The 14,848-nt window shown below is 31.4% G+C and overlaps 1 protein-coding gene across 2 annotated transcripts in view; it reads left to right on the forward strand.

Moving 5' to 3' along the window:
• LOC124362927 (sodium-coupled monocarboxylate transporter 1-like) overlaps window positions 1-9,749 on the forward strand; it is a 40,012-nt gene extending 30,263 nt beyond the window's left edge. For both annotated transcript variants that reach the window (XM_046817822.1, XM_046817823.1), the window contains exons 11-14: window positions 2,554-2,740; window positions 5,204-5,290; window positions 6,822-6,970; window positions 9,399-9,749. In XM_046817822.1, coding sequence (XP_046673778.1) covers window positions 2,554-2,740; window positions 5,204-5,290; window positions 6,822-6,970; window positions 9,399-9,717 — 742 coding nt within the window. In that variant the 3' untranslated portion in view covers window positions 9,718-9,749. The remainder of the gene's footprint in view (window positions 1-2,553; window positions 2,741-5,203; window positions 5,291-6,821; window positions 6,971-9,398) is intronic.
• Window positions 9,750-14,848: the final 5,099 nt, after the last annotated feature.

Below are 14,848 nucleotides of genomic sequence, written 5' to 3' on the forward strand. Positions count from 1 at the left end.
AAAATCTTTATCAATTTTTATCTGATTTATGTGCTAATGTTGTTCGTTCATAATATTGCAAGTGAACATCTTAAGTTTAAGTAAATTTAAATTACTTTTAACAATCAACAATTTTTGTAAGAATCATTAGTTATTAATCTTGTTAATTATAAACTGGCTCACTAATTTCTTACATTAAAAAATATTTATTGCTTGAAATATGTCCTTCATATATTAAAATCATTGCCCTTGTGTTATTGGTTACACAGTATGAGAAATCTAAAGTGCTTGGAAGTTAAGAAAAGTAAACTAACCATTCCATTTACAGTTAAATTAAGTTTTTTTTTGTATAAACAGATTCACTATTTAGATCATGCGTTTATAGATTTAGACATTGTAACAACAGACAACGCTGAACAACTCGTTTTCTAAGATCTTGAGAGTTATCATGGTGTCATATGTTATTATTAATTTAGTTTTATTATTAATTTATTAACAGTAAAACTCGCCTTTTTGCGACCATTTATTAAAATGATTCATATTAATATAATTCTTCATGTAGATTTAGAGGAGTTAATGGCAGAAATCTCCATAAAAAGACTGGTCAGTAGATTTTAAAGCGCAGGAAATTTGACCTTCATACCTATTTATATTCATCATATAATATAATATATGTAATCATGTAAAAGAAGGAATTGCAATGCAGATTTATATTATAAAATCAAGGCTTGAAGAGAAAGGACTTTTCTGTTCGTTAGTGGCTTATTAATATTTTGGCCAATTTATTTTCTAGTCATTATGTTTCTTCTGCTACAACATGTTGCAGAATGCAGAATGACAGTTGTAATATGTCCAAACAAATGTGTGTTTATAAAAAAGGCAGAAATATCTAATTGCAAAAAGGTTGAAAAAACAATTTTTTTTTAATCCGTAAAAAAAATTTATGGTTTGCCTGTAAAGTCGGTTTTACGGGCGAAGATTTTACGTGACAACGTCTTTTTCTCGGTAGAATATTTATTGATATGAATATTATTAAATTGCACAATAGGAAAAAGGAATTGAATGAAAATAAGAATTGCACAAATTTTAACTATAGAAATATATTTTGTTTACTAAAACATTGTACATAATTTGAAATTAATCAAAATTTGTTATTGTAAATGGTAAAGTTGAATAAAACATTTACTAAAATTGGAATTTGAAATTCTTGCTAAACACAGTTAAATTATAACTCCGCGAGTGGTGATTGGTCGGTTTAGTTCGTTTGTTTGGTCGCACTGTTATGACAGGTTAGAGGTTATAATTTGTTATTTTAAATGTTTGACTAGCAATACGCGCTGTTTCTTCTCAATCGACTGAATTACGATTGATTGCAGAGTGATTTAAACTAATAATTTACTTAACACTATAAACATTTGTCAATAGTATGACATAACCTATAAACTCAGTTTCTCAACTTTTGTGTCAATCTAACAATTAATCAATCAATCATAGTTTACGATAATGAAATATCAGTGTACAATTATTTACCTTTATTGTTGTAAGTCGTTGTAAATGACGAATCTAAGCACTCCACATTTTCACGAATAAACATAGTTATCTGCTTTATCCCGTGCGGCGGACCCACAGTTATCTGCTTTAATCCCGTGCGGATCCCGTGCGGCGGACCCACTGGACGGGCATCGTAACGTTACCGGGCGTTACACTTTTTTCATGAGTGACTCCGAGCCGCAACCTAATTTAAGACGTTGTCACGTCAAAAGTAGTAAATCCGTTTATTGGTAATAAATAACCAAAATTTACCATAAAATATCACAATTTAAAATTGTTTTTTTTTTATTTTGGCACTTTAGGTAAAATAATATTTTATAGATATTGCTACTGAATTCAAAGAGTTTATCTCATAAAATAGATTTCTATGTATTAACCTTATTTCTTTGAGTGATATTTATAATATACGTTTTATTAAATTTGCAATAATTATAGAATTGTTGTTTATTAATATATAACTAATGCAGAATGATAAGAAACAAAAGAGCATAGTGGTTTAAGCCAAACTGTTCACCTACGTATACTTTATCGGATTCATTTAGATTAGTGGTTTTAGTGAAATCAAACCTTGGAAATAATCAGCATTTTAGGTAACTACAGTGCCTCGTCTTCATTATATGATTCCTGTTTATAATTACAACTACCTTTTTTAACTGGGCATTAATAATTTAATTTGTATAAACAAATTTAATGCTTTAATTCAAAAGTTTATTTAACTAACTAAGTCACAAACAGGTATTGTTTGCGTTTCCCAATCAATGTTTAAATATAATGGCTATAGAGAATGATTTAATTTTACTTTAGATACCATTCTATGGGTCCTTTTTACACATTTTTTTATTGAAGTAAATTTAATGTTTGTATCGCCCAAGACTCGATTTGAAAATATTTAATAGAATGTAAAAGTACTGTTATGTATCTCCTCCTTTATAGCTAAAGATTTAACTGTTTTTAATATGAAGTTTTTTTAGATATTACAGAGAAAGTTTATTCTATTATAACCTTTTGAAATTGTATGTCCAGTTCGGTGTCGTCTTGGCTCAACTCCATCGGGGGGATGCTGTATAAAGACATAATGGAGGTGTACTTCCCAGACGTCCAGCACTCAGAGAGCACAGAATGCAAAATAATAAGAGCAATAGTAATCGTATTAGGTATTTCATCAGTATTATTGATGTTCGTTGTGGAAAAAATGGGTACAATATTTCAGGTAACAGCTATTCTATAGAAAACCTACTCTAAAAATACATAATACAGGTGGTGATTTGTTAAATAAAATCTAATGGAAACAAATGAAATATTTCAGAACTATTCATACTTTCTATAGAAGCTGCCAAATATTATTTTAATCTGTTTTCACAATAATGTATTAATGAAATATATAGCCTTAAAAAGCTATTTTATATATAAATGGTTTTATATACAGATTTAGGTTATTTATGGTTCCCTATACAGTCACTTAGGAGTTATTTGATCTACTGGATTATTGACATTGACTACCAGATGAAATAATTCTTTTGCATGTTCTCTTTATTAAATTATATATTATAATGCACATACCATTAATTTATCTGGTATTTGATAATCAATTTATTTGTACAAATTGATTATAAATTTATTTGTATTTAAATGCTTCATATTTTTACGTATTGGTTGCTCGGGAGACCCTTTTACTAGGAGGGAAGGCAAGATTTATCGTATGTATCTATTTACGTTTGCCTGCAGGATATATTAAGAACGAAATGAGCTGTAGACTAGGAATTCAGCTTTAAACTTAATTTAAATATAGAAAATGTTGAGTTCACTGATGGTGCATATCTCAAAGGGATGTCTCCTTCATGGCCTGGATGATGTGTATATTCCACGGTCTATATAAAGTAAACGGTCGCTGTTGTTCCTTCGCACGAGTACAGTGCAACGTTTAGTACTTTGTGACACTGCACAAGTTTTTCAAGGCAGCTATTCTTGCTATGGGATAATAAATAACCCTCAAGGATTCTGTAAATAAAATGCTCATTGCTTCAATGTCCGATACTCCAGGTCTGGCGTACTCCTAACCTATTACTGAATTGTGGTACTTCGATCTCTGTGGAATGTATCAAGCTATAACCTTGAATTGAATTTCTTCCTTCACGTAAGGAAGAAATTAATATGTTTTGATAATTTTTAGCTTTAAAAGCAAGACATCGTCGTACCTTAATTCCTTAATATTTAATTCTAGACTTGTTATACCATAACATAGTATTAAAAACATAATTTTATGTAAAACACTTATGAATCGTTTTCACAGATGACACCAAAGCAAATTTGCAAGAGGTGCTTACCTTCGAGGAGACTAAACTGACAATGCGAATGTTAAATACTAAATCTGTGTATTAATATGACACTTGCTCACTATGTTACTTTATCCAAGAAGACTTTAATATTAACAGCTATTCAAGAGAAACTAGGGAATTGTCTTTAAATGGAACAAGACATTGGACAGCACTATACATTGGAAAGCAAAGCACTTTATAAAAAGTTAGTGAAATAAAAAGCATTGGTCATTTTTAATAATGTCATGTATGCTATGATAAAAATTAACTACTTGTTGCCACAATGCTACATTCGAGAAACTTCCTATGTGACCGAAAGTAGGAAGTGCGTCTGTAGTTTATTTTTTAATTGGAACCTGCATAACTGTATGCTATAGCCATATTTGATCTTGATCGACGAATTAGGTAATTATTTTCTATTTCTTGCGTTTGGAGCATTGAGGAAACATTGTTATTATTGTAAGAGGAATTGACGAAATAATACTTTCATTAATTAAAGCCTATTTATCATGTACACTTGGTTGGTCTGAATAATAGTGGTCTTTTATAAATCAGAACAGATACCTAGTTGTCATATAAAGACTTATTAAGATTCAAAGATAATTCAATCTTTGGTTTACATAATATAAAGTATTAAACTAAATAATCATAAATCCAACGTTGATATACGAAAGAAAAAATATTTTAGGACTCACAATACTTATGCAAAAAGTGGTAACAGCATAGTGATATAACCTTACACAGTCAAAAGAAAAATAAAGTGCATTTATGTTGAATAAATTGTAGTTGACGTTTAATTAACAAATATACAAATTGGGAAATAAGAGTAAACAGGTGACAGATGACTCTAAGAGTTTAGAAAATTATTAGTATTTAAAAGCAGCCTAGAAGTCATTTTATACCATTGGATTTAGTTGTAAATACATACATTATCATAATTTCCAGTCTAACAAGTTTTTAAGGGAGATGTTGAAAACATAAAACTTATAATTATATATACATATAACATATCCCCATAAAAATAAAACTATTTAATTCCTTTATATTAATAATAAAACGACACGCATACGCGCGCGCACACTCACACGCACAATGTGTGTGTGTTTGTGTGTGTGCGCGAGCGTGTGTGTCATTTTATTAACATGTAAGGGAATTAAATAGTTTTATTTTGATGGAGATATGTGATATGTTTACTAGGAAATGTTTTGCAAATTCTGGGTAACCTATCATGTTGAGGGATGAACTGGTAATAAAATGTTGTTATATTGTTTTTTCGTGATCAGCCTTATAGGTAGTGTTGCATATCCTTTATTATTACTTACAAATTGTCTGATTATAATAGTACTGTTATGTTTCAGCTGTCGATTTCGATAATTGGCATTGTTATGGGATCAGCAATGGCTTTATTCACTCTTGGCATCTTCTTCCCAAGAGTTAATGCGAAGGTATAACAAGTTTCTTATTAAATTACGACAGAGTTGAGATAAAAGTTGATTTAACACTGTTATAATTTCAAACCATTTTGGTCCACATGGTAATATACATATAACAAAATACATCTTGAAAGAACTATTTTGTCATTAAATAAATATACCCAGACCAAGTTTATGCCTGAGAAACCACGGCCTTGTATGTTCCATGGTTTAATCTCATGTAACTGTGGGAGAAGTTGAAATAGCCATAAAACAACTCCCGTCTAAGAATTCTACGGATGTAGATGATTTTTTAGTGTGGCTGCTGAAACAGTGCTGCACTACTCCTTTTGAACGCCTAATTGCTATTATATATTTGTATTTTAGGGAAGGAATCTTTCCACTTCAGTTGAAAATGGCATAAATATCAGTTTTATAAAGTAGTGATCCACACACATGTAATAATGATAGACGAATATATGTTTATTAATTTTCAGTAAGGTTCATGAATGATTGTTTTTAAATCAGTTTTTAGACATCTTGGATAAAAACAACGTATTATCAGAACATCAGTTTTTTTCGGAAAGTATTGTGAATTGTCAATGCATAAAATGGTTGACGTAGTTGTTGATGGTTTAGAGACGCGTAATACAGTACTTCGCATATCTATAGACTTATGAAAGGCTATTGACCAAGTGCACCACACAACTTTACTTGTTAAGCTGTACAGTTGTGGGATCAGAGGAATCTGGCTTGGGTACAGCTCTATCTGTGGGGCCGTTGTCAGCAGCTCCAGGTTTCGGTTCATTTGTCTCGATCGCCAAAATTAAAATATGGGGTTCCGCAAGGTTTACTCCTGGGACCTGTCTTATTTCTTATCTATGTAACTTATGTACGGTACAGCAAAAAGTACATATGGGAAGTTTATCTCAGTATACCGACGACACAACCCCCACTTTTAGAGTGGAATCAAAAGACCTGTTAGAGATAACTGCGTACTATGAATTAAATGATTACATCCAATATTTTGAAGATATCAACTTTTCAAAAACTGAAACTAAATCAACGTATAAAATATTTAGGGAAAAAACTAAATTATTTGTAATGATTGGAGAAACTTTGTTTTGAATATATTTTTATGTAAAATGTAGTGTGTGCTAGTATATTTCCAGCAAAATATTTTATTCGCGGTCTAATTGAAAAAAATGACATGGTGATATAACCTAAAAGTGCTGCCTACGTGCACTAAAGCTCCCTTTAAAATGTTAATTCAATTCAGGTTCCAAGAGTTTATATTTATATCCTCGTAAATTTCCTAACTATCCGCAAATAATGTGACCATCATAGGACATATGTACCTCCAAACACAGATTTAGCTGATATATCTGAATCCATCTAGGAGAGGTTAAATTCTTTCAACAATATATAAAGATAAGGCCACATATTATGATAATAAAGAAGGTCTTTCGTTTTTATTGTACTTCGCCCAAATAGATATACTACTGCATGTAGGTAAACGTGAGCTTTGAAAAAGGTTGCTACAAATATTAAGTTGATGTTTCAGGGGGCAGTGACAGGTGCAATTACAAGTTTCTTCCTGATAGTTTGGATATCCTTCAATGCTCAGTACTATATGATGACAGGACAATTGAAGTTCCCAGGGAAGGCAACCAGTATTGACAACTGTCCGACCACGATACAGGAGAATTACAAGTAAGTGAAATTATGCCACAGATTTTATGCCATATAAAACAACATCATTATCAAAAATATTTCGAGTAAAGGGAAGACATACTTTTCAAACAACAGTAAAAGTTTTGCATTTTAAAACAAAAATCACCTATCCAAAACAAGAGGTCAGAAAAATATCGTACTATAATTCCTTTTAATGTGGAATATTATAGAATTTTAAGAACATTTTAAACAATGCCGTTAATACTAGTATATAATGCTTACTAATAAAAGTCATTAAGACTATTTAGATTAGCTTTTACTAACTAATTATGAAATAAAAAACCACTCTATACTGACAACAAATAATTATTTTTAAATCTTACCAAACCACTACCAGTAATATATACCAGTTATAGGCCTAGTTACAATTTCAGTGACTATGTGCCACTTCCGAATTCGACATGAATGGTGACTAGAAAAGAGGTTGTAACAGTGACTTAGGTGGCGTTTGCTTGAATAGTTATGTGACTATATAAGACATTAGGTTTTGCATCTTGAAGGACTATTTTCGAAATTGTACATTTTATGGAACGTGTTAAAATTATGGAAAACGTCTTACACACTCTTCCGGTAAGACCTAAGCTGATTTATCCCCAATAAATATAAGTATTAAGTGGTTTAAATTACTTTGTGACTAGACAGTAGTATGTATAGTGCTCAAAAGCATCACTCGCTACTAATTTTCATCAGTAGATAAAATGAAAATTTTATGAATGTGCTCGAGTCTACACTCCGTAAATTTAGGGTTATCAAACTTAATAGTAGTTAAGAATAGCTATGTTGCGCCCAAAATAAAAGTTCAGATTTAAATCTTCCTTTATTTTGCAGAACTAAAAATTAATTTGTATATATGCCATTGTTATACGTTACAAAAATAAAAATACTACTACTAAGGATACTTTTAAGGATTGGAATCTATGCTTACCTTTAATTGTAAAAAAATTCTGACATAACATTAAGTAAGCACAAATCAAAATATTGTAATGAACTTGCCAAACTATGCGATAAAGCAAATCTTATGTATAAGCATACACTGCACTCTCCGAATATGTTTTAAGCCTTCGTTGGGGAGTAGAGTATGCTTTCTGCGATGCAATCATACTTTTTGTGTTTCTTCCGATCGTTCTTGTTTTCAAGTATTTCCTTGAATTCTTTTACGTACAATTTGTTTTGTTGCCAATGGGAACCTGCCAGTGTCTGGAATCGTCAGTAGGATCGAACCTCTCACATACTAGAAATTTAGGGAAATTGAACACTTTTAGGTGCGAGGAGCCTCCTAACGTCACAAACATGCCGTAGTCAGGAATTTCCAGAAGATATAATATAATAGATGACCGAATCTCCTAGAAATGTTTATCTTTCTGAGGCCAAACGCTTCCAGTGGAAAAGAAAGTGTTTTCGACCTCCCAAAACCGAGAATTTAATAGTTTGGGAAGTTATAAGTTGTCTTAAAATAAGAAGTCTATAAGATAGAAACCTAATTACGTAGAATAAAATGAAATCCGAAGGTCAGATATATCAAACGTGTAAGATTCCATACTTTGGACAGCCTAGAATATGTCCGGAGGTCAGTACATTCCAGAGGTCAAACGTTTAAGGTTCAAGTAAAACATACACAAATGGGAATCTGAAGAGTATGGAAAACCAATATGCTCAATGCTTTTAGAATATTTACGCTTCATGAGACCAGAGAGTTTATGCTTTCCAAGAGAGCGTATTTCCAGAAAATAAGTATTGATAGTCCAAAGAAATTCTATATGTCAAGGTGCGACAAGTGCAAATATTGCCGAGCGAAGAATCTTCCTGATTACTGCTACCTATAGAGAGATAAACGCAGACCAGAAAAAGGCTACTAGAACCAGATGCATAAATACTAATGAACATTTACAATAGGCAAATTTGTAGAATACACAGTGTTAATAGAAAACAGTCATAAGGGCTGAGTTTCTAGACGTAACGATACAAATCTTATGATCTGAAATGGAAATGTACCTTAACTTTAATAGTCGTAAATTTTTGTTTTCCGTCATCTGAGTATCTGCCTACATTTTATACTTCTAGTATTTTATAATTACCTTTGTGTTGTGTAATTAATTAATTGAAAAGTCATTGTTTTATGTCTTAGGACGGTAATGATTCATAAAGGGGAATTAAAACGTAACCCGGATATTACACTTCTATATAGCAAGCGTAGCTAAATACTATTAAATACATATATTCAAACAAACAATGTTCAAGTTTGTACTCGTATATAAACGAGAGTGGTATTGAGAGGCAAATCTTATATAATGTATAATGAAGAAATATCTTATGTTTGATAGCACGTTTAATGTACAAAATTTTCAGAGTGATACCTACCCGAAGAATAAGGTGTATAAACTAGTATGGTTAATTTTTAATGTTACAGCTCCAGTACATCCCTGTTGTCCAACTACACAGGGGTGGGTTCCCCAGTGGTGGCGGACAGTTCTGTGGCACTAATCTACCAACTATCCTACAATTATTACATTGTAGTTGGTGCAATATCCGGGATATTGGTAGGCCTGGTAGTCTCTCTACTGACCGAGCCTCCTGATACCGCCTCCTTGAGTCCTGATCTCTTCACTCCCTGTGTGCACAGATTTCTGCCAAAGAAGAAACAGGATGAGCGGCCTAATAAAGACGGTTATGGGCAGGCCAGGAACCATGAAAAAGACCAAATGTTGATGGATTTAAAAAACGTGTAATAAATAATTAAATACCCTTTTATAAATTATAATTATGGATTCTTACAGGGATACCAGCAATCTGATCTCTTTCTCACATTTTACTAGTTAGTCGGTTAATACAGATCTTTTTTGGCTTGTATTCTGTAATTCAGTTTTAATATTTATTGTTTTATTTTATCATGTGCATGTATTGTGGATAATATGTATGAAGCTGACATAAACCATGTTTATTGTGATTCCTGGCTTACGCGTATCACAAAGCTATATAATTTGTTCATTGTAACCTCGATCATAGTTTAATGTGTTAGGTTAGTTACCTATCTGAGGGAGGTGTCAGATTGCAGATCTCGAAACGTAGCATTACCTTTTTCTTGTATCACTGATCATGGGCAAATGTCCAAAAAAATTGTATTGTCTTCACAAACCCTCCTTCCAAAGCCAGAAAAAATTTCAACTAAGAATAGCGTAAATGCTAAAAATGTTGTGATGTTGCGTGAACCGGAAAATCTGGACGACAAGATAAGAAATTATATTAAGTTAAATTTTTATAACTTGTTTAGGATTTATTCAAGTGAGTGTTTTATAACACTTTCCTTCTTTGTGTAATGTTTTATGCTTGTAACCATTTTTATCTCGGATTCTTTGATTTCTCCCTCTCCTGTCTGTGATAATTAAATAATAATAATAAATTAATTTCAACGTAATTATTTCAGTGTAAAGTAAGAAAATCGGGTGTACCATGACAGTTTAAAATACTTTAGAGATATTGTTTCCATTTGATTCCTCATGTCCGTTCATTATTGATATATGAAGCTATTAAAATATTCTGTAATGTTTGGGCCTTTCCCATCACGGGTGCCTTGATTGTTTTACGTATTAAAATCATGAAATATCTTACTATTATAAGTATCTTATAAACTCATACAAAAAATGGTTATGATATTGTTGTGCCAATCACATGAATCACTTTTAATAATTTCTAACTGTTGCATTAATTAGCTTTGCTCTTGTACTCCCAGATTCAAATGTTGGAGAGTACGGCTAAGTTGCCATCATACTTCCGATAAACTACTTATATTGAATCTGGATCAAGGAATATGGATACAATATGGATATTAAAGAAAAATTAAATTAGGTTTGGGACGCAAACACAACGCCAGTACACAACGGATATACTAGTATTTTGAATGAAAATGTTTTCTATAGAGGTTATATTGCGTTTGTTTTATTCTTGTGTTTAGATTTGATTATTTTCACTCCTGCATAAAACGTATAGTTAAAAATATTTGGATGTGGATCAAACTCATATTATTAAGTGTTATAAAAACTGCAGCGTTAGAATTTTTGATACGGGATCCATTGAGTTCCATATGAGATGCATAACCTTAATAAGAGCGTAATTTTTAAAGCAAGCGTTTATTCTAGTATTTTCGGATAGATTTGCCAAACATAGTAACATATACAGTCAAATAGGCGGAAGTAGCAAAGGTATTGGTGTGATTTACATCTTTTAGTACTTTGGATAGGAACAATTTTTAACTTTTATTTGAAAGGATTTAGGGAATTGTTTGTCAAATAGTGCATCTATTAAATCTTCTTAATGTTATCTATCAGTCGATGGAATATCTTGAACTATGGTGTAGTATTGGTCTACACATACAGATGATTCTTGCATCAAATATAATCATAGTTTCTAATGCCTTGTTTCTAATGATCATAGAAACAATAAAATTATTTGATATTAAAAAATCCGGTCGAGGCCACCAAACTTAAGTACAACAGCTGATTTCACTTAATTCTGCTAAAGTATTTAGACATAATATTTCTGTATTTATCATTACTGATACCTCCAGACCCATATCTCTGAAATTGTAGATTAATACACTTAAGAAATTCCTATTAGATAAAAACATGTGAGCTAAATATGTTCTCAGTGGAGACTTAGATAACCTCGAGTACATACAAAGTCATTTTTATAGAGTGTATAACACTTTAGAGAACGGTACAACCTATTTTTGTAAAGTGAATGCATATATGTATCAGCGACTTATCATCACAAGACTCGACACTAATTAAGCAAGTGAGTTTATAATTAGTCATTTTTATCTGAGTGGAAATCTAAAGTAGTTAGCGTAATCTGAAATGAAATAATCACGTACTGAAATAATTAACGGTCAGGATTATGGGAAAACATGAGCCTACGCTAGTTAGCACATTATCAGCCAGTTATTATCTGCACAGCGGTAAGAGATCGCCTTACCTATAGCGTGACTCACTAGGATGTTTACTATATTAACTTTGAAAATTTCAAAGTTCAAGCGTTCGGTTAATACATTCATTTCAGTAGTCTTAGACAACAATTTCAAACGGACGAAACTTGAGAATATCGAATTTTTATCTAAAGGACCAAACCTTATGAAATTATGTTGTACCGTTTTCTATAGGGCATACGCTATAACAGTTATATTTACCAACCCAAGTCTTTAAGTCAAACTCTTTTTAGTCAAAGAGTAATAGCAATGTTTAAATAATAAAAGCCCCTGTCAGCTATGTATGGTATAGCTCGTACAAGATAGGATTGGGATTAAATAAAATCTTGTCACCGACTTTTAACATATAGACTTTTCAGTCTGTTACTTTTATATATTTGTTATTGATAACAAATATATAAAACTCTACGGGTTATATGATACTTGTTAGAATCACACAACATTGTACACAGTTTGATGAAAATGATATTTACTCTCGAATTTTTTTGTCGTGATAATTATCTAAAGGACTGGTGTAAAAATGTTTCATTTACAGACAGACAGCTAGATAGACGGATATTTAATTTGTTTTGCCTCTGATATGATAGGCTTCGCCCAACCTATACGTATTGTATGTTGGATACCCTCCAATTTCTTTCAATGCAAGGCCAATTATCATAAAGAACATGCTATGTCGGTAAAAATTTACATTCATATTATAAAAAAATTACGAAAAAATTAATAAATTTTTAATAAAATCCTTAACGCATTTTCACTTTCTAGGACTGGTGGTTGGTTTTGACTATGACAGATTGTGACAGGTTTCTTTTTCTTGTTTCAATATATAGTACAGATTTTAAAGGCTTATAATGTTATATTAAATTTTAAATAATAAATAACCTCCTACTTAACAATGACTATTGATTCAAATCAAAAATTACGTACATATTGTAATGATCTTAATACGGAAAAATATATTTATTTTACCTGTTCCTCAAACACGTATGCACATAAGTAAAATTAAAAAATAATCACCCTTCTATTTTGTATTATAGTCTTACATGAATGAAATCAAAGTATGCTCTGCTGATCAAAAAATAATGAGCATTATACGTATTAATCAGTGTTAAATTCACCCATAATGCACATAACTGTTGTACTTCACACGCTATGGTTTTATCTTACATTTATAACGAAATCCATTACCAATTTAGTTGATTTCATAATATTGCTCTATGCTGTGAACAGAAACTACGATTGTTTTACATACATTTCCGAAGGTATTCGCGCAGAATTAACATCCGGCTCGGATGAGTAAACCGGAAATGTAAATGTTGACAATCCCGTGCTATCCCAGGGAGTAAGGTTAATGTTTAGTGTTGACTGCATGTATTGTTTTTAACTACACTATATAGAAATCACAATACACTTTATTGACAAAATTATTTCAATTACATTAAATTTTACTCTTATAAATTTTGCTTTTAGAGTAGATCCTCGTCTCCTAGGAAATTTCTAGGTTATGGCAATGGTATTTTACTATTTAATGTTAATAGCTGTGTTTAAGTAGTAGTGGTAATTTGAGCAATATTACGGCTGTAAAAGTTCTACACAAGAGGAATAGATATACAGAGTATATAATATAATATTAGGCCTATATATTAAAAAGAGAAACATCACATCATAATATTCGTCTTACAAAATAGGAGTATATTTATTTCCAAGTGCTACCATGCACTAGGATGGTTACGTAACAAAATATATCTAAAAAAGGACATATTTAATTATTTAATAATGTATAGTAGTTGAAGGAAAATATTTACCAATCATAAAAAATCACTACATTTAATATTATTGGATTTTGGAGAAAATTATTGGAATGGGAACCTATATAAACATCTCTTTTTAAGTTTCTCTATTAAAGGCATGCATGTAAAATATTAGTCTTTACTAACATGTCAAAATGTATTACAGGACATGACACATGGTGGTGGTGTGTGGTTTGACTTTTAGATGTTAAAACGTCAGCATTATATATAATTTTCATAAATTTGGAAGTTTTCAGTACCTTAATGGACTGTAGAACTCTTGGGAATCTTCTTAGTTCCTGTGAACATGTTTTCTAGAGACAGGAATAGGTAGAAATACACGAAAATAAGTATCACTTTGGACAGATTAATATGTTATTATTACTGTTAATTTTCCTTGATAAACAATAAGGAATGCATTATCGCACTTAGCGTAGACTAATGATAAATGTAGTGTGTCAATCTGCGTTGGCTCTCAAATTAGAGAGTCTACTAATGTGATGTGAGACATGACGTCATGAGTATGGTGCATGTAGCTTTAGGTTTAGGCATGAGGTAGGTGTTATTTCAAATTACACTTTGTATATGATAAAAAATACGTTCAAAAGTCATTATGTAAAATAAATAATGGCTGATCTTAAAACAACTTTGATGTATAACATTAAAATTGAAATTTCTCAATCCAAATATTAGGAATGACCATCTCAAACAATGACTCACGAGATAAAACACGATAAAATTTATAAACTACTAGCAAGGTTTAAGCTTTTTACATAAAAAATATAAAACAGCGGCTCGATTAAGAGTATGAGAATGCGCATTATGTCACTCTTTTCTGTATTGCAATCTAATGATTATGTGTTCTGTCATAATAAAGTAACCGGATTTATTTTATATAGGCAAATACCGACGGAGAGAAGGCTGACCAGATAGGCATGGTCAGTTGGATCTTTACAAACGGACTATGAACCACAGCAATAGTGTGCCTACCTTTGGAGGATGGGCACAGTTTTCATAGAGCCGCTTTGAGGTGATGTCGTGAAATGAAATATCGAGCAGCGCTGTCGTGAAAATTTTTTTCAAACTTGGTAA

The sequence above is a fragment of the Homalodisca vitripennis genome, chromosome 5, assembly GCF_021130785.1.
Source record: "Homalodisca vitripennis isolate AUS2020 chromosome 5, UT_GWSS_2.1, whole genome shotgun sequence".
Lineage (NCBI taxonomy): Eukaryota > Metazoa > Arthropoda > Insecta > Hemiptera > Cicadellidae > Homalodisca > Homalodisca vitripennis.